Here is a 27,149-nt window from a genome sequence, read left to right as displayed (position 1 = left end):
CAAGATGGCATTGGTGGCCTTGGAGGGGCACTCAGAAAATTTTGGGGAATACCAATCCAAAATGCAGTACCATTTGAGGCAAAAGGTCTGGGGCAGGGGACCTCTTACCTAGATCTAATTGATATTTTCTACCTCTACCACTGGATATTATTCACGAAGACTTACCGGTCCAGCAAGAAACTGGGTTCAACACTGAGCCAATGAATCTTCCAGCCACTCACCCATCCATCCAACAAATGTTCATTGAGCACATACACTGTGCTAGTATTGCATTAGGTTCAGGAGAAATAGAAGTGGATCTTCTCAGCCATTATCCACACCAAGCTAGTTCTGCACAACTGAAAAAGGAAGAAAAGGAAAAAAACTGGCTACAGATGACATACCTCTCATACATCTGTTCAGTTAAACACTTTTCTCAATTACGACTTTTGAAAACTGTTCCATTTACTATGGTTCCACACAATTTACCCGAAAACTTAGTGGCTTAGAACAATGACAATATTTATTTTGCTCATGAATCTGCTATTTGGGCTGGGGTTATCTTGTCTCTACTTTGCTTGCTTTCAGGTGAGTTGGCTTGAAGCCTGGGGACTGGAATCATCTGAAGCCTTCCTCACTCACATGTCTGGCCATTGATGTTGTCAGCTGAGACAGGTTGTCTCAGATTGTCAGCTGGAACATCTCCACATGCTCTCTTCATGTGGTCTGAGCTTCCTCCCAGTATGGTGACTGGGTACTGAGGGTGAGCATTGCAAAAGGGGGTAAGCCAGGTGGAAGCTGACTCCTCTTAATGACCTAGCCCCAGAAGTCGCCAAGCATTACTTCTGCCCTATTGGCCAGAACAGTCACAGCAGCCAACCAGACTCAAGGAGAGGAAATATGGATCCATTTCTCAGTGGGAAGATGTTGGTTACATTGTAAGAAGAACTGGGGGATGGATTATATATATTGGTGAGGTCAATTCAGGAAAAACGTCTGCCACATAAGGTTGATACAACTGCTCCATTTTTTTTCGTTTTTCAAATGCAATACCTTTTAATACACAGTAATTAGGTACATGATACAAAGTGATTATTCTGACAGTACAGTTTCAGACGAAGACAATTCCCCAATTCATTCTACTTTTATAGTGAGAATTTACAATGTAGAACAGATTTGAATTGTGCCCTGTTTGGAGAATCCAAATGTTTTATTCTGTATAGCATTTCATATGTCTTTTCAGTCTATTGTGCATGCACAATTTTCGCATATGTTTCAAAGTGTTCTGATGTTTAATTTTCCCTCAAGGTGTTTTGTGTGTGTTGTAACTTTATTTTTATGTTGGTTTAAGAGAAACCCTGAAAAATTTTTTAAAAATTGGAAAAGAAAAAGATGCAGAAATATAATATCACCTTTAAAAAATGACTGCTCACTTGTATCTTTCCTCCACCCACCACCCCTAACCTAATATTAAATCTTGTCTTCTTGGTCAGTACATTAGTCCTTATACATTACATTCTTTATGTAGAAGCCACATTCTTTTTTTTTAGCATTTTATTTTATATTGGAGTATAGTAGATTAACAGTATTGTGTTATTTTCAGGTGTACAGCAAAGTGATTCAGTTTCATTTATTTATTTATTTTTTGGCCACACCATGTGGCCTGTGGGATCTTAGTTCCCCAACCGAGGATCGAACCCGTGCCCCCTGCATTGGGAGCGCAGAGTCTTAACCACTGGACTTCCAGGGAAGTCCCACAAAGTGATTCAGTTACACGTATACATGTATCTATTCTTTTTCAAATTCTTTTCCCATTTAGATTGTTACATATTATTGAGCAGAGCTCCCTGAGCTCTACAGTAGGTCCTTGTTGGTTATCCATTTTAAATATAGCAGTGTGTACATATCAATCCCAAACCCCCTAACTATCCTTCCCCCCCGCAGAAGCCATATTCTTAATTTAAAATTATTTATTTATTGCTTATATGATTTTTGTTTCCATTGTTCCATTGCTACATTTTTGTCTGTTAAAAATATTTAGGTGTCTTGGGTTGGAATTGAACACCTATCTTTTTCCCATTAAAATTAATGGAATGGCTTCCCTGGTGGTGCAGTGGTTGAGAATCCACCTGCCAATGCAGGGGACACGGGTTCGAGCCCTGGTCCGGGAAGATCCCACATACCACGGAGCAACTAAGCCAGTGCGCCACAACTACTGAGCCTGTGCACTAGAGCCCGTGAGCCACAGCTACTGAGCCCACGTGCTACAACTACTGAAGCCCATGTGCCTAGAGCCTGTGCTCCGTGACAAGAGAAGCCACCACAATGAGAAGCCTGCGCACCACAACAAAGAGTAGCCCCCGCTCTCTGCAACTAGAGAAAGCCTGCGCACAGCAACGAAGACCCAATGCAGCCAAAAATAAATAAATTAAATAAATAAAATTAAAAAAATAATGGAAATATATATTTTTTTCATTTATCAGCTTTTCACTTAGAGGCAGAATTTTCAGGAATGAATTAAAGTCATCAGGTGAGAGATAGATGTACTTTCATCATCTCCCTAAAAGCTTTGACAGCCTCCCAGTCCTCTGTGTCTGTCATTTTTCCAGTTCCCATCACCCATTGCTCTTCTAAGCTATCACCTCCATTATCAGCTCCTTACCTGTCTGACATATTACAGATGTTCCATATTTATTATGTTAGGAATGAGTCTGGTTGAAAGTAACAGGTAATTTGACAAACTGTGGTCTAAAAAAGATTTTTCCCCCCCTCATAAAACAGGAAGGCAGTCCAGGGTTTGTGCAGCTGCTTGAGTATGACCTAAGGTACCAGGCTTCTTTTGTCCTTTTATTTCATCTTCCTTAGCACAATCCTCCTCATGGTCTCAAGATGATTGCTGCACCTCCGGGTGTTGTGCCTTAATTCCAAGCATGAAGTAGGGGAAGGGTGAAGGTCACAAACTTCTCCAAAGAGTTCCTTTTTATTGTGGAAGGGAAGCTGTCCCTTGGGACTTCTGCCTACATCTTATTGGCCAGGACTTTGTCTTATTGCCACTTCTAGCTGCAAGGGAAGGTGGGAACTGTGTGCTTTGCTTTCCAGCCTCTGTAGTTTGGAAAGGCAAGGGATAAGTGATTGGAATAAATATTGAGAGCCTCTTACAACATGTGCCACACTGCGTTTAATTGAAATGTATTGCTTCGATCCACAGAGTATCCTGGATGTAGCCTGTTCTTGTCCTGGAACATTCTTCCTTTTCCTTTTCTCTCCTCTAGTTACCTTCCTGGGTATGTATGTGTGTGTGTCGTGGGGAGGAGACAAAATATTGAGGAAACACTCTTATTTTTTTTTTTTTCCCATGAGGGTACCAGTTCCCTTGTTACTCCTTCCTCCATGGTCTCTTCTAACTGAGGGTAAGGAGGAGGAGTCAGCATCTTCTTTGCTCCGTTCTGCTCTTTTCAGACACCGTGACTTCAGCACTACTATCCTGATCCCTTCCTCTCTGAGTATCAAGGACAGTCAAGGCCAGGTTCTCCCTCCTCTTCTTTCTCAGCCCAAGTTTCCTCCTTTACACTCCCAAGGGACTTGAGCTGTATCTCTCTAATGGTATTTATCATTTTCTTCGTTGAAGCTGAAACCAAATGATTGGAAGTGGTACTGTTTACGAAATGTGTGGTGCATTGCAGGTGCTCAAACCGGTAGCTCTTGCTATTATTACTACTATTAATAATGTCTTATCGCCTATATCAGACTCAGCTCCTTAATGACAGGCTCTGAATCTGATGTCCGATTCATCTTTGTAACACACATCTGGCCTGGAACTGAACATTGCTCATAATGCTATCAATATAAGAGGGCGGCGGGTAAAGGACAACATTTCAAAGGAAGGGTGCTGTAATGGTGTGAGAAATTCCTAGAACCTGAGTGGGAGCCAGAATCTTGCAGAGAAGACCCTTACTCCGGCCGCATCCAAAACAGGCAGAGTCCCAACTGTTTCATAGGGACGCAAGTGGACCGCCTCCACGCCTGTATTGCGATGATGTAGGAGAGTCCGTCACTTCACCCCTCCTGCTCCTCCGGAAAGGGAGGCGGGACTATACCCCGCGCGCGGCGACCTGGGATAGCTGCGCACGCGCAGCTTCCGGCTCCGTGTCTTGGGAATTATTTGACGCCACCGCCTCGGCCCCACACAAGTCTCTGATCAGGCGCGCCGCGCACGCGCAGTGATCCTCTAGGCTCGGGGAGTTATTTGACGCTGCCGCCCCTGGCAGTCGGAAGTTGCCTGAGCAGAGCCCAGCCGGCCGGCCCGAGTGGCCTTCGTCGACCCGGGCGCCCTGGGAGAGTCGCTGACGGGTGGACGGAGCGACCGCTTGAGGACAGCCGGCCGGGGCAGCGAAAGCGCCGGGCCTATGGCGCGGGTGGCGTGAGGCGGAAGGCCGAGTGCGGCCGGCGGCGGCGGCGCCCGCCCCAGCAATGCGGGCCCCGCCCGTCGCCTCAGGTAACCGGGCGGCCCTCCCCGTCGCGGCCGGACCCTCCCCTCTCCTCCCCTCCGGGCGGTCTAGGGATGGCTAAGCCTTGTTTCTCGGCCCCGGTGGCTCCAGGGGCCCTTCGGAAGCGCATCTCATTTTGGGGGGGACCCACGGGGTCCGTGGGAGCTTGGTTGTGGAGTCGGCGGCTTCTGTCGGGTCTGTTCAAACCCGGGGTGGCCCTTGAGAGCTGCCCCGGCCGGGCGAAGCTCTTTCCTGGCAGCCTGGGGGAGGGGGCGGGTCTGGAGCGGAGCTAGACAACTCTGGCGAAGAATCTGGTCCAGCAGAAAGGTTGGTCGAGTGGCTGTCGCTCTGTGGGGACGATGCTGCCCGTTGCACGGTGACTGTCGGAGGAGGAAGAGTTAATAATGAGAATAAACAGCTAGCCCTTGTTAAGCACTTACTACACGCCGGCCATTGTGCCAGACCATTACGTTCACCCCATCTAACTTCACAACAGTCCGGTAAGGGAGGATGATTATCCCCATCTTACTTACGAGGCAACTGAGGCCCAGAATGGTTAGGTGATTTCTTTGCCCAAGGTCATGGAGCTGGTAAATTTGACTCGAGATTCAAGTTGTTGACAATTAGGTCAGTGGCTCTCCAACTTCGCTGCACGTAGAAATCACCTGGGGCAGCTTTTAAAGATTCCTGATGCCCACGTAGCAGAGCCAGGCCAATTAAATCACCGTGTTTGGGAGTGGGGTCGGTGGGGGAAGCCAGACAGCAGTATTTCTTGAAGATCCCCACATGAATTCAGTGTGCAGCAAAGTTTGGGAACTGCTACTGTAGATAATTCTGCATCTCGGTAAAACGTTTCAGTGTTTCTCCAGTTTAAGTGTGTAAGAGAATTTTCTGGGAGTTTGTTTAAAATGCAGTTTCCACCCGCAGAGATCTTTTCATTAGGCTCACGGACTACTACACCTTGTGAAAGCCTGTTGGGGGTGGGAAGTAACTTTCTTTGCAGGATTTGTGAGTCAGCTGGACCTTTTAAAGTGCGTGCATCTCATGCAAAAACTGTTAGTTTGCAATTTTCCTGGATACACAGTACTCATGGTTATAGTGTCTCTGATCTCTGGGTCTTGTTTGAATATGCTGTTCTCTGCCTAGTCTGTCCTCTGTGCTTTCTCCCTGCTCCGCCCAGACACACACACTTCTGCTGTTTCTTACACACATGCATGTAGCCGTTTCTTCCCATCTCTGGCTGCGTAACTCCCAGCATTCAAGAAGCCTCTGTGACCCTCACACCTCTCACTCCCAACCACCTTGGGCCTTTCCTGTTTGCTCTTTAGCATCATCATAATGGAATTTACCAGTGATTTTACTGTGTTGTATTTCTGTATTTTATTAGATTGTGAGCAACTGAGCCATGTTTTCTCATCTCTGTATTCCTCCCAGTTCTTTGACATAGAGACTCACAAAGGTTTTACTGAATGGAATGTTTGTGTCCCTTTTATGTCACAGACTGCATGCTGCAAACCAATTCTTCTCTATTTCCACCTTTGTAAAAGGTGTTTGGTAGTTCTTGCTCTACAGAGTTTTGTGCTTTTTGCTTGAAAATACTCTAGTTAGGTTCGTTAACTTTTCATTCAGCAGTTAAATAAACACATTGAGTTCTTACAACTGGCGAGACACTAGGGAAGACTAACTATGTGCAGTCAACATTGGTTGATTTTTTTTTATTTAATGACTTCTTACCATATTGTGTCATATAGTAAGATTTCATGATGTTTTCTTTTTTTAAAAATTTTATTTATTTATTTATTTATTTATGGCTGTGTTGGGTCTTCGTTTCTGTGCGAGGGCTTTCTCTGGTTGCAGCAAGTGGGGGCCACTCTTCATCGCGGTGCACGAGCCTCTCACTATCGCGGCCTCTCTTGTTGCGGAGCACAGGCTCCAGACGCGCAGGCTCAGTAATTGTGGCTCACGGGCCCAGTTGCTCCACGGCATGTGGGATCCTCCCAGACCAGGGCTCGAACCCGTGTCCCCCACATTGGCAGGCAGACCCTCAACCACTGTGCCACCAGGGAAGCCTGGTTGATTTTTAATATCTAGTTTTATCACAGTCAGATACAATCAGTTCTGTAGTGGAAACCTTTTTATTGCCCTTAGGCCTTTGCATGTGTTCCCTACTAAACACTGTGCCATCCAAACTAGTGTTTAGCTGTCATCCACTAAATGTTGTTACCTTGCTGGTACTTGGTAAATACTAGTAGATGGAAGTGCTGTTGGTAGTAGTTCATCCTGTTACCAGGAGAGATGACTTAAGAAGTACTTAATAAAGATTAAAACCTTGATGTCAGAGGAATTGACAAACTTAGTATAGATTTATTACAGAATGCCTGAACTGCTGTTGCCCAACATATTTACAAATTATAAAGGAAGGCAGCCCGGTAGTTCAGATTATATTTGTTCTTGGCTGGTCTTAAAACCACGTAAGGTTTATAAAAGTGAATGAGTGAGTATGCGTGTGAAGGTCATTATGAAGAGGTTTTTGGACAATAAGTATTTTCTATAGTAGTTAAATATGGTAAAGTATGTGGACTGAATAAGAAACACATTTCACGTAATGACATTCTTTACATCATACAGATTGTTATAAAAAGAGTTTTCTTGGTTCTGTTTTGTACTGTTTACTCAAATTTTAGGCTAAGGCTAATGTAGAAACTGATGGGATAATTTATGTTAAATTCAGATACTCAAGAAACTTGCCCTTGTTTCTCTGATCAGATATGGGCAGAGTATCCAGTTCTGGCCTCAGCACATGGAAGAAACTCAATCTTCAAGCCTGAGGTTTAAGTCTCTAGTTTGATCCCCCAGAAAAGGTGGAAAACTACACATGCTCAGTTAAAGACCAAAAATGACTCTAATCATGATAGCCTGAGCCCTAGAAATGGATTCTTTTTAATTTGAGGTACCCATCAGTGTTAGCAGATGTGTTCCCTGACATGTGTAAAGGGCTTTTCGATAGAATACATGATTTTCTTTGGTGCAAGACGATTAAACGTTTTAGAATTAAGGTACATGGAGTTTGAGTTTTAGATGCAGAAAATAGGTAGCTTGCCCAAGACTACATGGTTGGCTGTAGCACATCTAAGAATAGAATGCAGGTCTCCTTCCTCTGGACTCAGTATCCCCTTCCACCCTCATGTGAGATATGTCTTGTTTCTTATTTTTATTGGTGTGTGTGTGTGTGTGTTGGGGATGGGGGAAGTGGAGAGAGTAGTTTGCTATGTTTGAGATATTAAGTTAGATATATAATGAGTGCTTGTAGTATGACATGTACTTTGCTATATAAACTGGGGATATTAAGATAAATAAGACACAGCCCCTTTCCTTCAGGAATCTATAGTCTAGTCAGGGTTGTAATAAAAGTAAAAGTATAGTATCTAAGGCAGCTCTGTCAAATAGAAATTTCTACAATGATGGAACTGTTCTATATCTGCACTGTCTAATGTGGTAGCAGTTAACCACATGTGATACTGAGGACTTGAAATGTGACTAGTTTAAGGAACTGAATTTATAATTTAATTTAAATTTAAGTAACGTGGTTATGGCTGCTGTGTTAGAGCAAGTCTGAGGCATAAAAGATGAGAACTGTGGTGGGGGTGGGAGCAGGCAGGGTATCCATACTTTTTTGGACAGACTAGCAAAAACTACCTGTTTTCACTTTTGGGGAGGAATGCAGGCAGAACCTGTCTCCTTTTCTTGTAACTCAGGTGTTTGATAGGATCCTTAACAAATCTGGTGCACAGGTGAATACATTCCTTTTTGGCCAAGCTTGATTGATATTTGCCTTGGGGGTCAATAGGACTACAACAGAAATATGAAATATGTTCCTTTTGCCTTTATTAGTTGTAAAGGTTATATGGATGACCTTGAATGCACTTATGCACCTTAAAATCCAGCATTTATTTACTCAGTTGATTTATTCAGTGTTTTGGCACCCTGTACCCTATTTTTCCTAAGAGAAACAAGGCATGCCTGATAGTGTGTACCTTGCATTTGTACAGCTCAAAGTATGTTGACTTACGTTGTTTTATTTGATCCTTTTCCTAAATCACTTTAGCTAGGTACTGCAGGTATTCTCCCTGTTTTACAGGTGAGGAAACTATGACAAAGAAATGCCAAGTGATTTGTCTAAGGTCATATGGTGAGGTACGGAGTCAGAACAAAAGAAGGAGCGTTGGACTTCAAAGCAAGAGGTGGAGTTTCTTGTCCCAGCTCTACTGTTACTTGATGTGACCCTGAGCAAGTTGTAGAGGCTAGTGACATCTGTCTTGCTTAAATTTCTAGGCTTGTTATTGAACTGAAATGAAATAATATGTGAAAGCTCTTTGAAAATGATCAATTATGCAAAGGTACATTGTTATCAAGCAAGATCTGCAATAGTTTTTCTGTTGTAGGATGCCACCTTCGTAACTCATCACGTCAGTTACCATGTTGAATACTGCTGTATCATGGATTTATTCATCATGGATTTCTCTTGTCTTCTTCACTATGAAACTTTCTTTTGGGCAGCCATTGTGTCCTATTCATATCTGCCTCCCTACATGTTAGGACAATACCTGACACATAGCAGGTGTTTAATAAATGTTTGTTTAATGAAATGACTGATGTACGAATTTATAAAGTTAAAAAAAACCTGTTCTCTGTAATTAAATTTGAAGCTCCTTGGGAGCAAGGATGATGTTTATTCATTATTATAGTCCCTGTGCTTGGTGTATAGAAGGCATGTAATAAATATTGGCTGAGTTAATTGATGTAATTAATGCCAAGCTGTGGTCTTGGTGTGTCTACCACTGCATTGATCATTTTGGTAGTTTGTCAATTAGACCAAACCTTCATGTTACTTTGTGGTAGTACCTACAAGTCATAAACTGTTACCCAGCACACAGTGACCTGATAGTAGAAACATCCAGAGATTACCTAGAAAATGGATACATGCAGAGTTGGGAAGGCGATTAAGTGATCTGCAGGGTAGCACTGTCATCTTTGCTTTCCTCCTATCACTTCTGGAGTATTGAAAGTGGAGACTTCCCTGCTCGCAGCTCAAGTTGATAGCCAACAGAGCCTAGCTGGGAAGGAGACTCATAGGATCCTAACACAGCAGTCAAAGCTCTCAACCATCTGACTTCAGTATCTCACCATAGTGCCCAACCCTCCCTGCAATGTTCCCATCCTTCCTGCCCTCCCCTTCCTCAATATATTAGAGACACTGGAGTCTGCTTTCCTGCTGTCCCTTCAGCCTGTCTTAGATACTTCCGTCAAATTTCTTTAATAGGAATTCAGTTCCTTTTGTATTATTCCTATGATAAAGTTAAACTTTCTCTCATTCTCTGCCCTCAGTTTTTACTAAGTTAATTTCAAATCTCCAATCTGATGATTCATAGTATTCTTCCTCCATAAGAGCTATCGTTTGTTGATTGCTTACTGTGGACTAGATAGGACCAAACATCTTACATGTCTTGATTCTCTAATCACAACTCCAAAGTAGGCTGTTACCCTACTGTTATCTCCATTTAACAGATGAGGATGCTCAGACACAGAGATAGAGCAACTTTTGCAGGATTTTCCAACTTGCAGGTGGTGGAACTGGGATTTGAATCTAAGAAGTCTAGTTCCAGAGTCCTGGCTCTTAACCAGTCTCTTGTTTGTTTTCATGCTTCTCATCTCTGTGTTTAATGGCTACATTATAGTATATAGAGTTAATATGCCCTAATTGTGAAGGTATTCCATTATTGATGGACAGTTAAATTCTGATCACTTCCCCATCTTATGTGCAATTCACTACAGTGAATGAATGCCTCATGCATTTTTCTATTGAGTTGTTTATCAGGATAAATTAAGTGGTATTACTGGGTCAAAGCACCTGATATTACTATGTCTCCCACTATGTATTGGCAAAACATTCGTGCTATCTTTGGGTGAATGGTTAGAAAAATGGCATTAGGCTGAGGTGCCTTACAAGTGTGTCAATTTATCGGCAGGATAGAGCTACAAACAATTCCATGGCAAGTGGACTAGGCAATCAAGGCCCATCAGGGTTTTGCCATGGTGCTATCCTGAAAGGTTGATGCACATATGAACATCTTTGCCCAGGAGGACCTAGGCTGTGAAACAATTCTGGTTCTTGAAACTACAGATGTTCTCTGAGATCTCTGGGTTGCTTTGGACAGCCTGAGCTGCAACAGCAAGAGGAGGTTCATATTTGCGTGTTTAAGTCTAGGCTGGCCAGTGACAAAACTGGACCCAACGGGACTTACCCTGCCAAATCTGTGACATTACACTCTGCCCTCATCTTCTTTTTTCCTAACAGCAACAAACATGAAACAAAATGAAGTTATAGGACTTCCATAGTTGGGTTATAAGCCCAGACCCTGGAGCAGAGGTGGGTTAGGGTGACTTTCAGGGCAGCAATGGCTCATTCATAGTGTATGCCTCCCTACCTTCCCTCCACAAGAACCATGCTAATTCAGTTACCAAAACTAGCATATGCCTTTATCTTTGATCAGAGGTGTAAATTGACCCATAGATGAGTTCTTTTTAGCTTACATCCTGTTTTTTTTTTTTAAACTTGAATTAGTTGCCAACATTTAACGAGTGGACTTCACAGAGATGTCCAGATTTTCTGTGTCTCTTGAAAAACTGGATTATCAGCCAGCACTGGGGTCTACATTCCTTCAAGGTAATAGTTGGCTAGGGCTGAGTAGTGATTGTGTCCTTTAAAGAGAACCTTAATTCTCTAATTTGCCCCAATGTGCACCCTACCCACTTCACCCCATGTTTGGTTTCCTAGACTGGAGGTTTTCATCCTTCCCAGACCTAATATTGGTAATGACTGCTTCAGTATCCTGAAATTAACAGATAATATATAACCTACCAACACATAGAATTTTTAAAAAATCTGTGAAACTAACAATAACAAATGAAAACCATAAATTACTATCCTTCCAATAAAATTGGTATTTCAGTAAAAATGCTCAGGTAGAGCTATACTAGAGGACATAACAAAATGGTCAGATGCTTGTGTCTACTTATAACTGAGAAGTAAGACCGTAATATGGCACTTTATATTTGACATTTTGAAATAACGGCTAAGTAAGTAGCATGTAGTTCTTGTGATTGTGTTCCTGACAGCAGTGTGTGGTATTAGCAACTCAGACACCACAAAAGGTATGGCCTTTGGTGATGTGATTGTTCTGAAATGGTGAACAATTCTTGGTATGGTAAGGTTCCAAACATAAAAAAGTTGAATCTTTCCTCGGTTTGCATGGTTAATTGTGTTACTGGAAAATTAAGTGTATATTAAAATAGCACAAAATATTTTGTATTTATGAGTAAAATGAAGTTAGATTTTTAGCCTTAGACAATTAAGAACAGAATGATTTTCTGGCAGACATTAGAAAGTCAGGTGAAATGTAGCAAAATTATTCATTGTGCAGGACTGTCACCTGGGTTACAGGATGTCTAGATATCCTGAATCTGCCCATAAATACCAGTAACATGCCCCAGTTGTTGCGTTAACCAAAAGTGCACTTAATATTTCCAAAATACCCTGGGGGGGCAGTCCTTTTTTTTTTTTTAATTGAAAATCATTGCCCTAAACTCTTGAGTGTGTCCTGTTGGCCTTACCTCCTAAATCAGAGTGAGTTTTTATCACTCATTTTGCTAGTTTAATATTTACAAAATGATGCCTTAGTTACTTTACTTTGTGTTTCTTTGATTTTTTTTTATGTTTGTTTCCAGTGTTCATTTTCTCTTCATTGTTTAATTTGCCTCTGCAGTTGACCCTTTCTGTTAGTGGGTTCTGCGTTTGCAGATTCAACCAACCATGAATCAAAGATATTTGGGGGAAAAAAATCCAGAAAGTTCGAAAAAGAAAAACCTGAATTTGCTGTATGTAGGCAGCTATTTACACGGCATTTATATTGTACTTACAACTATTTACATAGCATTTACATTGTATTAGGTATTATAAATAATCTAGAGATGATTTAAAGTATATGGGAGGATGTGCATAGGTTATATGCCACATACTTTTATATAAGGGACTTGAGCATCTGTGATTTTGGTATTGTTGGAGGGTCCTCGAACCAGTTCCCCGTGGATACCAAGGGACAACTGTAATTATAAGGTACATCTTTGTCTTATTATTTTTTGTCTTTTATGTATTCTGTTGAAATTTAGCAGCTGTATTTTTCTGTTACATGTGTTAAATATTTTAGTTCAACTTTTTCTCTCGGTCTTAGTTGCAGTATGTGGGCTCTTTAGTTGGGGCACGTGGCATCTTTAGTTGCGACATGCGGACTTCTTAGTTGCGGCATGCATGCAGGATCTGATTCCTGGACGAGGGTTTGAAACCAGGCCCCCTGCATTGGGAGCGCAGAGTCTTACCCACTGGGCCACCAGGGAAGTCCCTACCTTACATGTTTCTTGAAGCATTTATTTCATTTTCTTCCATGTCATCATTTAAACATTAATAGATTTGAAGAATTTAAATCTCTTACATTTAAAAACTTTTTAAAAATTTTAAGAAGAATTTAAGAGCTATTAATCCTGTTTTGATTGGTCTTTCATAGTGTTTTTTTCAAGAAAGATACTCCTGTCTTTACTTCAGAATTGGGAAGGGTGGTAGCTGTTTGTTAAAAATGCAAATTCCCAGGCCCTAACCCAGACCTACAGAATTGAGCTTTTTAGGGATGGAGTTTTGAAATCTACATTTTAAACCAAAGGGCCCCCACCCCAATGATTCTTATGTATACAGTGGAGTTTGAGAGCTAGCTTGTCTTTTTTTTTTTTTTAAAACGTATTTTTCCCTCCAATAATGTATTATCCGAAATGGCCGCTAAATATTATTTAAATATTCCTTGAATATTTAAAAAACATCCAACTACTTTTTTTATACTAATAAATAGCTTAAAGCAAATGGACATTTTCAATTTTTATATGTATACAACATGCAAAATTTTGGACTTCCTTCAGTGGCATAAAGGGAACACCTTCTAACATCTTCCTTTTTCCCATTGATAAACCTTGGCATTCTGAAACATTCAGTATTCACTGTGTGCCAAGGACTTCTCAAAGATTCAGGAAGTGAGGCTTCCCCTCAAAAAAGGTTGACACACTTGTGGTGAAGATATCTTTACAAAGCTAACGAATAACCAAACGTGAAGCTTAATATGAATAGCCTATAGTAGGCACTCAGAGCTGGTGAAGAGCGGTGACTGGAGGAGTCAAAAAAAGTTTTACCAAAGAGGACATTTGAGCTGTGCTTTGAAGTGTGAAGACTTCATAAGGTGGAAAGAGGTGGGGAACAGCATGAGCAGTAATACAGGGTATGAACAAACTTGTCGGTTTTGAGCAATCATCAGTAGTTCTTTGGGTCATAGCTTGGAGGATGGGGTGGGAAAGTGGCCATAGAAGGTAAAACTGGGAACGTGGATAGCAATTTCAATTAGAATTTTAGGCAAGGTTTTTTTCTTTAATTGGATAAAGTCATAACTTTTATATAAAAGAGTAAATGCCTGAGGGTAGCTGATAAAGTTTTGAAAAAGAGTAGTCAAAGTAAAGGGGGCTTCCTTTTCAGATGTTAAAACATTCTATAAAGCCACTGAATTTAAATCATTATGGCTGGACTTCCTTGGTGGCGTAGTGATTAAGAATCCGCCAATGCAGGGGACGTGGGTTCTAGCCCAGGTCCAGGAAGATCCCACATGCTGCGGAGCAACCAAGCCCGTGCACCACAACTACTGAGGCTGCACTCTACAGCCCACAAGCCACAACTACTGAAGCCCGCGCGCCTAGAGCCCATGCTCCGCAACAAGAGAAGCCACCACAATGAGAAGCCCGTGCACCATAACAAAGAGTAGCCCCCGCTCACCACAACTAGAAAAAGCCCGCACGCAGCAACAAAGACCCAATGCAGCCAAAAATAAAAATTAATTAATTTTTAAAAATCGATATGGCGTTAGCATAGGAATAGACAAATAGTTGAACAGAACAGATTTGTAAATAGATTCCTATATAAATGAGAGTCTAATATATGACAAAATTGGTATTTCAGGTCAGTGGGAAAGGACATGCTTTTATTTTTTTGTTTTTTGGCTGCATTGGGTCTACGTTGCTGCGCATGGGCTTTCTCTAGTTGTGGCGAGTGGGGTCTACTCTTTGTTGAGGTGCGCGGGTTTCTCATTGCGGTGGCTTCTCTTGTTGTGGAACACGGGCTCTAGGCGCGTGGGCTTCAGTAGTTGCAGCATGCGTGCTCAGTAGTTGCAGCACATGGGCGTAGTTGTAAGGATGTGTTTTTTTTGTTTTTTTTAGATGTTGGGGGTAGGAGTTAATTAATTTATTTTTGCTGTGTTGGGTCTTCGTTTCTGTGCAAGGGCTTTCTCTAGTTGTGGCAAGCGGGGGCCACTCTTCATCACGGTGTGCGGGCCTTTCACTATCGTGGCCTCTCTTGTTGTGGAGCACAGGCTCCAGACGCGCAGGCTCAGCAGTTGTGGCTCACGGGCCTAGTTGCTCCACGGCATGTGGGATCCTCCCAGACCAGGGCGCGAACCCGTGTCCCCTGCATTAGCAGGCAGATTCTCAACCACTGCGCCACCAGGGAAGCCCAAGGATGTGTTTTTAATAGATGATGTTGACACAGCTTACTATACATCTCTAAGAAAATAAAATTGGATCTTTCCTATACCACTTGTAGAAGTAAATTCCAGGTGATATAAAACTTAAATGTGAAGAATTATCTTGCATGGAAATCTAGTAACTCCATTATACACTTTAGGGTTATGTCTTTAAACTTCTGGACCTAGACGCATAATAAATATTTTATGTATTTTACATTATGACCCAGAACATATGCATATATAAAAAATGAAACAAGTCTCACAGAACATTGCTTACCTTTACTGTGTGTGGTGCCTTTATTGTATATTCTATTCCATATAATTAAAAAGTATTATCTATTTCATTTATTTTATGACCCACAGTTTGGAAAACACTGATATAGGGGATAGGAGGGAGAAATCACCTAAGCGAGACTCAAAACTAGAAGTTATAAAATAAAAAAATATATATTTGGCTAGAATAATGAAATTTCATTTCATACCTACCAAATTGGCAAATAAATAAATGTGTAAATAAATCTGGTTCTTGGCAAAAGATTGGGAGTGAGAGGAGGGAAGGGCTCTAATCCATTCCTAATGTAAATGGGAGTTGTTACAGCTTCTTGGGAATCTGGCAAGACCTATTAACATTAAAAATACATATACTCCTTGATCCAGTTGTTTCACTCTTGGAAACTTGTTCCATAGAAATTAAAAGGCCACTACTTAAGGATATATAAGGAAGCATATTTATTGCATCATTATTTCCTGGTGACAAAATATGGGAAATGAAGTAAATGTAAATCATTGGGAGACTGAATAAATTGTACCATATCATGGAATATTACACAGCCATTAAAAATAATCTTATTGGAAGGATATTCATGAGGTACTGGTGAATGGAAAAAAGATGTAGAAAAGTATATAGTCCCTAGCTATGTGTGTATATAAATTATTTTAATATGACTGAGTTAGGGTGGAGCAAAATACACAAGGAAGTGTTAGGTTGGTTAATCTATTCAGGGAAGTGAATTATTTGGGTAGGGAATGAAGACAAATATAAAGGGTAAAAAATCACACTAAAACCAAACAAAAAACCTTGTAGTATAATGTTCTTGTGCATTTATTGAAGAGATTATAGTGTGTGTATTATACTATATACTGTATGTATATGTATGTGTGTGTCTGTTTATATATAGGTCCATAAAAAAAGGTGAGAAAAAATGTTGTGTGGGTGTAAGTTATACTCCGATGAGAATGGCAACCTATCAGAGTCTCCCCTTTTTTCCCTTCCATTTTTTAAAAAAATTCTTATTAGTCATCAGTTTTATACACATCAGTGTATACATGTCAATCCCAATTGCCCAATTCATCACACACACACACACACACACACACACACACACACACACACACACACACACCGTGGCTTACCCCCTTGGTGGCCATACGTTTGTTCTCTACATCTGTGTCTCAACTTCTGCCCTGCAAACCGGTTCATCTGTACCATTTTTCTAGGTTCTACATATATGAGTTAATATACGATATTTGTTTTTCTCTTTCTGACTTACTTCACTCTGTATGACAGTCTCTAGATCCATCCACGTCTCAACAAATGACCCAATTTCGTTCCTTTTTATGGCTGAGTAATATTCCATTGTATATATGTACCACATCTTCTTTATCCATTCATTTGTCGATGGGCATTTAGGTTGCTTCCATGACCTGGCTATTGTAAATAGCGCTGCAGTGAATACTGAGGTGCATGTGTCTTTTCGAATTATGGTTTTCTCTGGGTATATGCCCAGTAGTGGGATTGCTGGATCATATGGTAATTCTATTTTTAGTTTTTTAAGGAACCTCCATACTGTTCTCCATAGTGGCTGTATCAATTTACATTCCCACCAAGAGTGCAAGAGGATTCTCTTTTCTCCACACCCTCTCCAGCATTTGTTGTTTGTAGATTTTCTGATGATGCCCATTCTAACTGGTGTGAGGTGATACCTCATTGTAGTTTTGATTTGCATTTCTCTAATAGTGATGTCGAGCAGCTTTTCATGTGCCTCTTGGCCACCTGTATATCTTCTTTGGAGAAATGTCTATTTAGGTCTTCTGCCCATTTTTGGATTGGGTTGTTTGTTTCTTTTATATTGAGCTGCATGAGCTGTTTATATATTTTGGAGATTAATTCTTTGTCCGTTGATTTGTTTGCCAATATTTTCTCCCATTCTGAGGGTTGTCTTTTCATCTTGTTTATGGTTTCCTTTGCTGTGCAAAAGCTTTTAAGTTTCATTAGGTCCCATTTGTTTGTTTTTGTTTCCATTACTCTAAGAGGTGGATCAAAAAAGATCTTGCTGTGATTTATGTCAAAGAGTGTTCTTCCTATGTTTTCCTCTAAGAGTTTTATAGTGTCCGGTCTTACATTTAGGTCTCGAATCCATTTTGAGTTTACTTTTGTGTATGGTGTTAGGGAGTGTTCTAATTTCATTCTTTTACATGTAGCTGTCCAGTTTTCCCAGCACCACTTATTGAAGAGACTGTCTTTTCTCCATTGTATATTCTTGCCTCCTTTGTCATAGATTAGTTGACCATAGGTGCGTGGGTTTATCTCTGGGCTTTCTATCTTGTTCCATTAATCTATGTTTCTGTTTTTGTGCCAGTACCATATTGTCTTGATGACTGTAGCTTTGTAGTATAGTCTGAAGTCAGGGAGTCTGATTCCTCCAGCTCCGTTTTTTTCCCTCAAGACTGCTTTGGCTATTTGGGGTCTTCTGTGTCCCCATACAAATTTTAAGATTTTTTTGTTCTAGTTCCATAAAAAATGCCATTGGTAATTGGATAGTGATTGCATTGAATCTGTAAATTGATTTGAGTAGTATAGTCATTTTCACAATATTGATTCTTCCAATCCAAGAACATGGTATATCTCTCCATCTGTTGGTATCATCTTTAATTTCTTTCATCAGTGTCTTATAGTTTTTGCATACAGATCTTTTGTCTCCCTAGGTAGGTTTATTCCTAGGTATTTTATTCTTTTTGTTGCAATGGTAAATGGGAGTGTTTCCTTAATTTCTCTTTCAGATTTTTCATCATTAGTGTATAGGAATGCAAGAGATTTCTGTGCATTAATTTTGTATCCTGCAACCTTACCAGATTCATTGATTAGCTCTAGTAGATTTCTGGTGGCATCTTTAGGATTCTCTATGTATAGTATGTCATCTGCAAAGAGTGACAGTTTTACTTCTTCTTTTCCACTTTGTATTCCTTTTATTTCTTTTTCTTCTCTGATTGCCGTGGCTAGGATTTGCAAAACTATGTTGAATAATAGTGGTGAGAGTGGACATCCTTGTCTTGTTCCTGATCTTAGAGGAAATGCTTTCAGTTTTTCACCATTGAGAATGATGTTTGCTGTGGGTTTGTCGTATATAGCCTTTATTATTTTGAGGTAGGTTCCCTCTATGCCCACTTTCTGGAGAGTTTTTTTTTGTTTTTTTTATTTGCGGTACGCGGGCCTCTCACTGTTGTGGCCTCTCCCATTGCGGAGCACAGGCTCTGGACGCGCAGGCTCAGCGGCCATGGCTCACGGGCCCAGCCGCTTTGCGGCATGTGGAATCTTCCCGAACCGGGGCACGAACCCGTGTCCCCTGCATCGGCAGGTGGACTCTCAACCACTGCGCCACCAGGGAAGCCCTCTGGAGAGTTTTTATCATAAATGGGTATTGAATTTTGTCAGAAGCTTTTTCGGCATCTATTGAGATGATGGTTTTTCTTCTTCAATTTGTTAATATGGTGTATCACATTGACTGATTTGCGTATATTGAAGAATGCTTGCATCCCTGGGATAAATCCCACTTGATCATGGTGTATGATCCTTTTAATGTGTTGTTGGATTCTGTTTGCTGGTATTTTGTTGAGGATTTTTGCATCTATATTCATGAGTGATATTGGTCTGTAATTTTCTTTTTTTGTAGTATCTTGGTCTGGTTTTGGTATCAGGGTGATGGTGGCCTCATAGAATGAGTTTGGGAGTGTTCCTTCCTCCGCAGTTTTTTGGAAGAGTTTGAGAAGGATGGGTGTTAGCTCTTCTCTAAATGTTTGATAGAATTCACCTGTGAAGCCATCTGGTCCTGAACTTTTGTTTGTTGGAAGAGTTTTAATCACAGTTTCAATTTCATTACTTGTGATTGGTCTGTTCATATTTTCTATTTCTTCCTGGTTCAGTCTTGCAAGCTTATACCTTTCTAAGAATTTGTCCATTTCTTCCAGGTTGTCCATTTTATTGGCATAGAGTTGCTTGTAGTAGTCTCTTAGGATGCTTTGTATTTCTGTGGTGTCTATTGTAACCTCTCCTTTTTCATTTCTAGTTTTATTGATTTGAGTCCTCTCCCTCTTTTTCTTGATGAATCTGGCTAATGGTTTATCAATTTTGTTTATTTTCTCAAAGAACCAGCTTTTTGTTTTATTGATCTTTGCTCTTGTTTCCTTTGTTTCTATTTCATTTATTTCTGCTCTGATCTTTATGATTTCTTTCCTTCTGATAACTTTGTGTTTTGTTTGTTCTTCTTTCTGTAGTTCCTTTAGGTGTAAGCTTAGATTGATTGTTTGAGATGTTTCTTGTTTCTTGAGGTAGGCTTGTATAGCTATAAACTTCCCTCTTAGAACTGCTTTTGCTGCATCCCATAGGTTTTGGATTCTCTGTGTGTTCATTGTCATTTGTCTCTAGGTATTTTTTGATTTCCTCTTTGATTTCTTCAGTGATCTCTTGGTTATTTAGTAACGTATTGTTTAGCCTCCATGTGTTTGTGGTTTTTACGTTTTTTTCCCTGTAATTGATTTCTAATCTCATACTGTTGTGGTCAGAAAAGATGCTTGATATGATTTCAGTTTTCTTAAATTTACTGAGGCTTGATTTGTGACCCAAGATGTGATCTATCCTGGAGAATGTTCTGTGTGCACTTGAGAAGAAAGTGTAATCTGCTGTTTTTGGATGGAATGTCCTATAAATATCAATTAAATCTATCTGGTCTATTGTGTCATTTAAAGCTTCTGTTTCTTTATTTATTTTCATTTTGGTTGATCTGTCCATTGGTGTAATTGAGGTGTTAAAGTCCCCCACTATTATTGTATTACTCTCTATTTTCTCTTTTTTAGCTGTTAGCAGTTGCCTTATGTATTGAGGTGCTCCTATGTTGGGTGCCTATATATTTATAATCGTTATATCTTCTTCTTGGATTGATCCTTTCATCATTATGTAGTGTCCTTCCTTGTCTCTTATAACATTATTTTAAAGTCTATTTTATTTGATATGAGTATTGCTACTTCAGCTTTCTTTTGATTTCCATTGGCATGGAATATCTTTTTCCATCCCCTCACTTTCAGTTTGTATGTGTCCCTAGGTCTGAAGTGGGTCTCTTGTAGACAGCATATATATGGGTCTTGTTTTTGTATCCATTTAGTTAGCCTGTGTCTTTTGGTTGGAGCATTTAACCCATTCACGTTTAAGGTAATTATCGATATGTATGTTCCTATGACCATTTTCTTAATTGTTTTGGGTTTGTTTTTGTAGGTCCTTTTCTTCTCTTGAGCTTCCCACTTAGAGAAGTTCCTTTAGCATTTGTTGTAGAGCTGGTTTGCTGGTGCTGAATTCTCTTAGCTTTTGCTTGTCTGTAAAGCTTTTGATTTCTCCATTGAATCTGAATGAGATCCTTGCTGGATAGAGTAATCTTGGTTGTAGGTTCTTCCCTTTCATCACTTTAAGTATATCATGCTGCTCTCTTCTGGCTTGTAGAGTTTCTGCTGAGCAATCAGCTGTTAACCTTATGGGAGTTCCCTTGTATGTTATTTATCGTTTTTCCCTTGCTGCTTTCAATAATTTTTCTTTGTCTTTAACTTTTGCCAATTTGATTACTGTGTGTCTCCATGTGTTTCTCCTTGGGTTTATCCTGTATGGGACTCGCTGTGCTTCCTGGACTTGGGTGGCTATTTCCTTTCCCATGTTAGGGAAGTTTTCGACTATAACCTCTTCAAATATTTTCTCTGGTCCTTTCTCTCTCTCTTCTCCTTCTGGGACCCCTATAATGCGAATGTTGTTTAGTTTAATGTTGTCCCAGAGGTCTCTTAGGCTGTTTTCATTTCTTTTCATTCTTTTTTCTTTATTCTGTTCTGCAGCAGTGCATTCCACCATTCTGTCTTCCAGGTCACTTATTCGTTCTTCTGCCTCAGTTATTCTGCTATTGATTCCTTCCAGTGTAGTTTTCATTTCAGTTATTGTTCATCTCTGTTTTTTTGTTCTTTAATTCTTCTAGGTCTTTGTTAAACATTTTTTGCACCTTCTCGATCTTTGCCTGCATTCTTTTTCCGAGGTCCTGGATCATCTTCACTATCATTATTCTGAATTCTTTTTCTGGAAGGTTGCCTATCTCCACTTCATTTAGTTGTTTTTCTGGGGTTTTATCTTGTTCCTTCATCTGGTACATAGCCTTCTGCCTTTTCATCTTGTCCATCTTTCTGTGAATGTGGTTTTTGTTCCACAGGCTGCAGGATTGTAGTTCTTCTTGCTTCTGCTGTCTGCCCTCTGGTGGATGAGGCTATCTGAGAGGCTTGTGCAAGTTTCCTGTTGGGAGGGACTGGTGGTGCTCTGGTGGGCAGAACTCTGTAAAACTTTAATCCACTTGACTGCTGGTAGGTGGGGCTGGATTCCCTCCCTGTGGTTGTTTGGCCTGAGGCAACCTAACACTGGAGCCTACCTGGGCTCTTTGGTGGGGCTAATGGTGGACTCTGGGAGGGCTCACGCTAAGGAGTACTTCCCAGAACTTCTGTTGCCAGTGTACTTGTCCCCACGGTGAGCCACAGCCACCCCCCGCCTCTGCAGGAGACCCTCCAACACTAGCAGGTAGGTCTGGTTCAGTCTCCCCTGGGGTCACTGCTCCTTCCCCTGGGACCCGATGTGCACACTACTTTGTGTGTGCCCTCCAAGAGTGGAGTCTCTGTTTCCCCTAGTCCTGTTAAAGTCCTGCAATCAAATCCCGCTAGCCTTCAAAGTCTGATTCTCTAGGAATTCCTCCTCCCGTTGCTGGACCCCCAGGTTGGGAAGCCTGACATGGGGCTCAGAACCTTCACTCCAGTGGGTGGACTTCTGTGGTATAAATGTTCTCCAGTCTGTGAGCCACCCACCCGGCAGTTATGGGATTTGATTTTACTGTGATTGTGTCCCTCCTACCATCTCATTGCGGCTTCTCCTTTGTCTTTGGATGTGGGGTATCTTTTTTGGTATTCCAGTGTCTTTGTGTTGATGATCGTCCAGCAAGCTAGTTGTCATTCTGGTGTTCTCACAAGAGGGAGTGAGAGCACGTCCTTCTACTCCGTCATCTTGGTTCAGGGCCACAAATTTTCCTGTCTGTTTTTGAGAGTGCTTATTTTAGGGCGGTGGTGCTGGGGGCAGGGGGAACATCAGGATATCCTTAGGGGGGTTCCTTATAAATCCTAAGGAAATTGAGGCAACTTTAACAGTCGCATCCACCCATCCTTCACATTGTAGGTACCTTGTTCGATTCTGGTGCATCCTTTCTGCCTTCCCATTTTCAGGGCCTCTTGGTTCAGAGGAGGACCATATCCTCTTGAAAAACACTGATACTTATTGAGCTGGAATGAGGCTTTGTAAGATAAAATTAAACAAAGCTACCAGTTTGAAGAAAAACTAGTTTAAGGGATAGAACTTTTTAAAGCTTAAGTGTATCCTTAAACTCTGCTGGCTGGGCAAACAGATTTCAGAGCAAGTAGAAAATGAAAGTTAATAGAAATTAATTGGAAAGGACTAACCATCCTTGATTCTACTCATGAGTATGGCATTTATGATTGTAATATTTACATTGCATTCATATAGATATGTTTTCTGTGGCTGAAGTTTCTCATTTGTATGGTAGACTTAGATATCTTTTCATGGAGAATATACAGCATAGGGAAAAGCAGGACATGTCATGGATAATGTATAGGTTAGTGAGGGGCAGTACATGCTATGGTTAAGAGCATGGTCCCTGGAGCCCAACAGATGTGGACTCAAAACCCACCTCTACCATGTTATAGTTGTGAAGCCTCAGGGAAGCAGCAGACCTCTCTATGCCTCAGTTTTTTCATCTGTGAATTAGGGATAGCATTATTTAATTTTCATAGAGTTGTGTGATTTCATGAGTAGTGTGTAGTAAATGCTCAGTAAGTGGCAGGTCTTTACCTGTTTTCTGAAGGACATTGACTTCCAGGGGACCCATTACCAGAAGAATGCATGCCACTGCTGTAGAGAATGAAATATTCTCAAAGAATTTTATGTCTGATTTGAGGGCATTGGTGGGAAATTGCAGGGGTATGTTTCTAGCAAGTAATAGGTACTTGGAAACTGTTGACTGAAAAATCTGGGGCCTAGAGTAAACCCTTTCCTTTGTCTCCCTTTCCTACTTAGAGCATACCCTTCTTCTGTCTTTTTCTATTCTGGAACATGAAATGTAGAAGGTTCCCTCATGCTGTGAGTGTACCAAATTTGATTATTTTATCCCCTTGCACGGTGATCATCTGCCCCAGCTCTACTCTGGGCCTCTGAGGGCTCTTTTGGGGAGGTGCTCAGAGAGCTGCTTCCCAGGGTCTGCCTTTCCTACCTGATCTCACTAAGAGGCTGTTTAGGACATTCTCAAGACATTTAAATGTTTTTTTTCCTCAGTCTTCTCAAGGCAGTATATTTACAGCTTCTTTATCTTGCTATGTAGGGTAAATATGTATTTTACTAAGTTTTATTAGTGTTCAGCAATATAGTTTGACTTGTAATTCTCTTTTGTCTTTTCAGGTGCCATTTGGATAGTCCTTTAGCGGCACGATGTACTCTGAGTGGAGGTCGCTGCATTTGGTGATTCAGAATGATCAGGGCCACACCAGTGTGCTACACAGCTATCCAGAGAGCGTTGGGCGAGAGGTGGCCAATGCGGTGGTTCATCCTCTCGGGCAGGCCTTAGGTACCCTTTCAGCAGCTGGTGGTGAGAGTTTGTTGAAAACTGACAAAGAAGTAAGTGTTTTTTCATTTCATTCTACTCTGTGAAAATATCAGTTTGTTACAGAAGCATAATTTTTCTAACATTTTCTTTTTAAGTGGATTTCTGCTCAGTGTAGTGTGACGTCTTAATTTGACCGTATTTGGGTTGAGGGTTGGGGTCCAGAGTCTGTGGGAGTTATGAGGATTAGGTTGTACCATTGTGCTGTTGGGACTTCCTGCTAGCTGGACCCAGTTCTCCACTTGAGCTGTGAGCTGAGACAGAGACTTGCCTGTCAGGTCCCTTTCCCTAAGTTTTAGGCTTAGTCTTCAGATTTCAATTCAGAGGTTGTGTTTGGAAGGTCTTCATTCCTACGTCTAGATGGCCTCTGACTGAAGGCCCATCTTGTGTTGTCTTCAGGCTACACATGTGTGCTGCACTTGAGGCTCTCCCGCTGTCTCCATCCCTGTCTACCCTTGTCTGACTTCTAGGTTTAAGAGTGCTACAGAGCAGCTAAGTCTGTATAGCTGTGAGCCCTTGTGGTTGGAATGGGGGTTGTGTTTGCTGTTCCTAAAGATGAGGAGCTTTTGGAGTGGCTTGGCCTAGAGCTGATCCTCTGTTTTTGGGTTCAGGGGACGGGGCTGAAGTTAAGTTGCCAGTGGGGAGTCATGAAGGGGCCCTGAGAACGGAGTGATACAGAGCTTGCTAGTATGAGGTCTCGCTAAGATCAGGATTAGAACTTGTCCCCTGTGCTTGAGGACGTTCATACAACCTTTAGGCTTTGGGTTTACCTGTTTCTCAGACACCGCACCGTTTTTCACTTACATTTTGATTTCTTGTGAAGGAGAGATTAGGCTTAATCTAGATATAAGACAACTCTAGTTAGGAGACTAAGGTTTATAGCTCAGGAAGTATTTTATTTACCCTCTGTAGGCCAAAGAGCCTGGGTTGCCAAAGGGGAAGCCCCTCATACTGAGGAGCATTTTCTTCTCAGAGTGCCCTGGCAGAGACTTACCCCGAGGACCAGGACTTGTCCTGCGCACTCTCTTCTTGGTGTCTGTAATTCCTTCTGCCCTCTCCTGGGAAGAGATGGCATGTGAGTAGATAAAGGTGCTCAGTGCAGCCCTTGTTTTTTCTCCTTTCCTACCCTCAAAAGGATATGAGAGAATAGGTCTTGAATCCAGTGTTCTCTCGAATTATACAATTGAACTATTGTGTGAAGATATTACCAAAGATACCTTCTCCTTGGTCTTTCCTGTGATAATTAGGGACTTGCAACCTGTTTTAAAATTCTTTCTCTTGTTCAGCTAAATCCCACCCCCTCCATACCCCTTCCCACCTCATTTGTCACAGCTTCACTGTGTTTTTATAGTCACTCTTAACATTTATTGCTGTTATATGTTACTTTCTATTATATTATATTGTTGTTATGTATTTTCTACCCTTAGCCTTTGTAGTTCTGAGGTTAAAAATTTCAGTACATGTATTTATCTTGTTAGATTCAGCTTTAGTTTTAAGCTATTATAATCTTTTTTTAAAATTATTTTATTTATTTATGTTTGGCTGCGTTGGGTCTTCGTTGCTGTGCGCGGGCTTTCTCTAGTTGTGGCGAGCAGGGTCTACTCTTCATTGCGGTGCATGGGCTTCTTATTGGGGTGGCTCCTCTTGTTGTGAAGCACGGGCTCTAGGCATGCGGGCTTCAGTAGTTGTGGTGCATGGGCTTCAGTAGTTGTGGCTCGCAGGCTCTAGAGCGCAGGCTCAGTAGTTGTGGCACACGTAAGTGCTCCACGGCATGTGGGATCTTCCGGGACCAGGGCTTGAACCCGTGTCCCCTGCATTGGCAGGCGAATTCTTAACCACTGCGCCACCAGGGAAGCCCAAAGCTGTTATAATCTTTTTGAATCCTGAATTTCTATTTAACAAGTTAGTTTTTTTTTTTTTTTTAGCTTTGTGATATCTACAAATGGTCAGCATGTAATCTGTTTTTCTCCAAGTTAAAATCTTGGCAGAGCCTTTGGCATGCCATTGGGCATCTTCTTCCAAAATGATCTTGGTACAGTAATCCACTGCTATTCTGACATGTTATTTTGACCAGTTACAAATCCAACCATTCTACCTCCTTCTGGGCTGTATCTTTCCATCTTGTCCACAAGGACCAAATTTCTTGTTAAAGCCCAGTTCCCCCTTTGCCAGAGAAGGCTGTTAATGGCATGGTGAGAATAGCTTTAGATTTCTAGTTGGAAGACTAGATTTTCAGCTCCAGCATTTCCAAACGAGTGCCATGGTCCAAATTGCTTAATTTGCTAAACTTCAGTTTTCTTATGTATGAAATGAGGATGGGGACTTCCCTGGCGGTCCAGTGATTAAGACTCCACGCTTCCCTGGCGGTCCAGTGGTTAAGACTCCACGCTCCCACTGCAGGGGGTACACGTTTGATCCCTAGTTAGGGGACTAAGATCCCACGAGCCATGCAGTGTGGCCAGAAAATAAAAATAAAAATAAAATGAGGATAGTTTACCCTCTCACACCAGTTATTTTGATGTTTAGATAATATTTATGAAAGTACCTCAGAAACTGGTTTTAAATCAGTGCCAGGTTTCTACATTTGTCAGCTGCCTTCATAGTAACCCTCTTAATAAAGGAATGAAGCTTGTCTGGCATGACTTGTTCTTTTTGAGCAGGCTGGTTCTCAGTGACCCTGCTTCCCTTTCATAAGTGCTCACTGATCATCTGCTTAGTAATTTGTCCCAGAGTTTTGTCTGGAATTCACTTAAACTTTCCAGTCTACATTATCTGGAATATAGTTTCATCCTCTTTTGCAAATTAGGCCATTTCCCCTTTCTCATTGTGCCTTATTCGTTCATGACTGCAAGCAGTGGGTCAGCAGTCTCTTAGGCACCTTCTCTCGGCCCCTGTGATTCAGACAGGTCAGGAGGCTGGAACTCGTTTAGTGCAGCCAAGTGCCTTTTTAAGATCTTACCCAGCTTCAGTCCCTTCTGACCTCTGTTTGTTCTTGGCCTTCCATTTAA

The 27,149-nt window shown here is 41.3% G+C and overlaps 1 protein-coding gene across 3 annotated transcripts in view; it reads left to right on the top strand.

Annotated features, from left to right (window-relative positions):
• Positions 1 to 4,373: 4,373 nt before the first annotated feature.
• The window catches only part of RALGAPB (Ral GTPase activating protein non-catalytic subunit beta), a 100,468-nt gene continuing 77,692 nt past the window's right edge, over positions 4,374 to 27,149 (top strand). For all 3 annotated transcript variants that reach the window (XM_060124419.1, XM_060124418.1, XM_060124417.1), the window contains exons 1-2: positions 4,374 to 4,474; positions 23,940 to 24,155. In XM_060124419.1, the coding sequence (XP_059980402.1) occupies positions 23,970 to 24,155 (186 nt within the window). In that variant the 5' untranslated portion in view covers positions 4,374 to 4,474; positions 23,940 to 23,969. The remainder of the gene's footprint in view (positions 4,475 to 23,939; positions 24,156 to 27,149) is intronic.

The sequence above is a fragment of the Lagenorhynchus albirostris genome, chromosome 15, assembly GCF_949774975.1.
Source record: "Lagenorhynchus albirostris chromosome 15, mLagAlb1.1, whole genome shotgun sequence".
Classification (NCBI taxonomy): Eukaryota; Metazoa; Chordata; class Mammalia; order Artiodactyla; family Delphinidae; genus Lagenorhynchus; species Lagenorhynchus albirostris.
The sequence above is the reverse complement of the archived record's forward strand: the minus strand, read 5'-3'. Positions and strand labels throughout refer to the sequence as shown.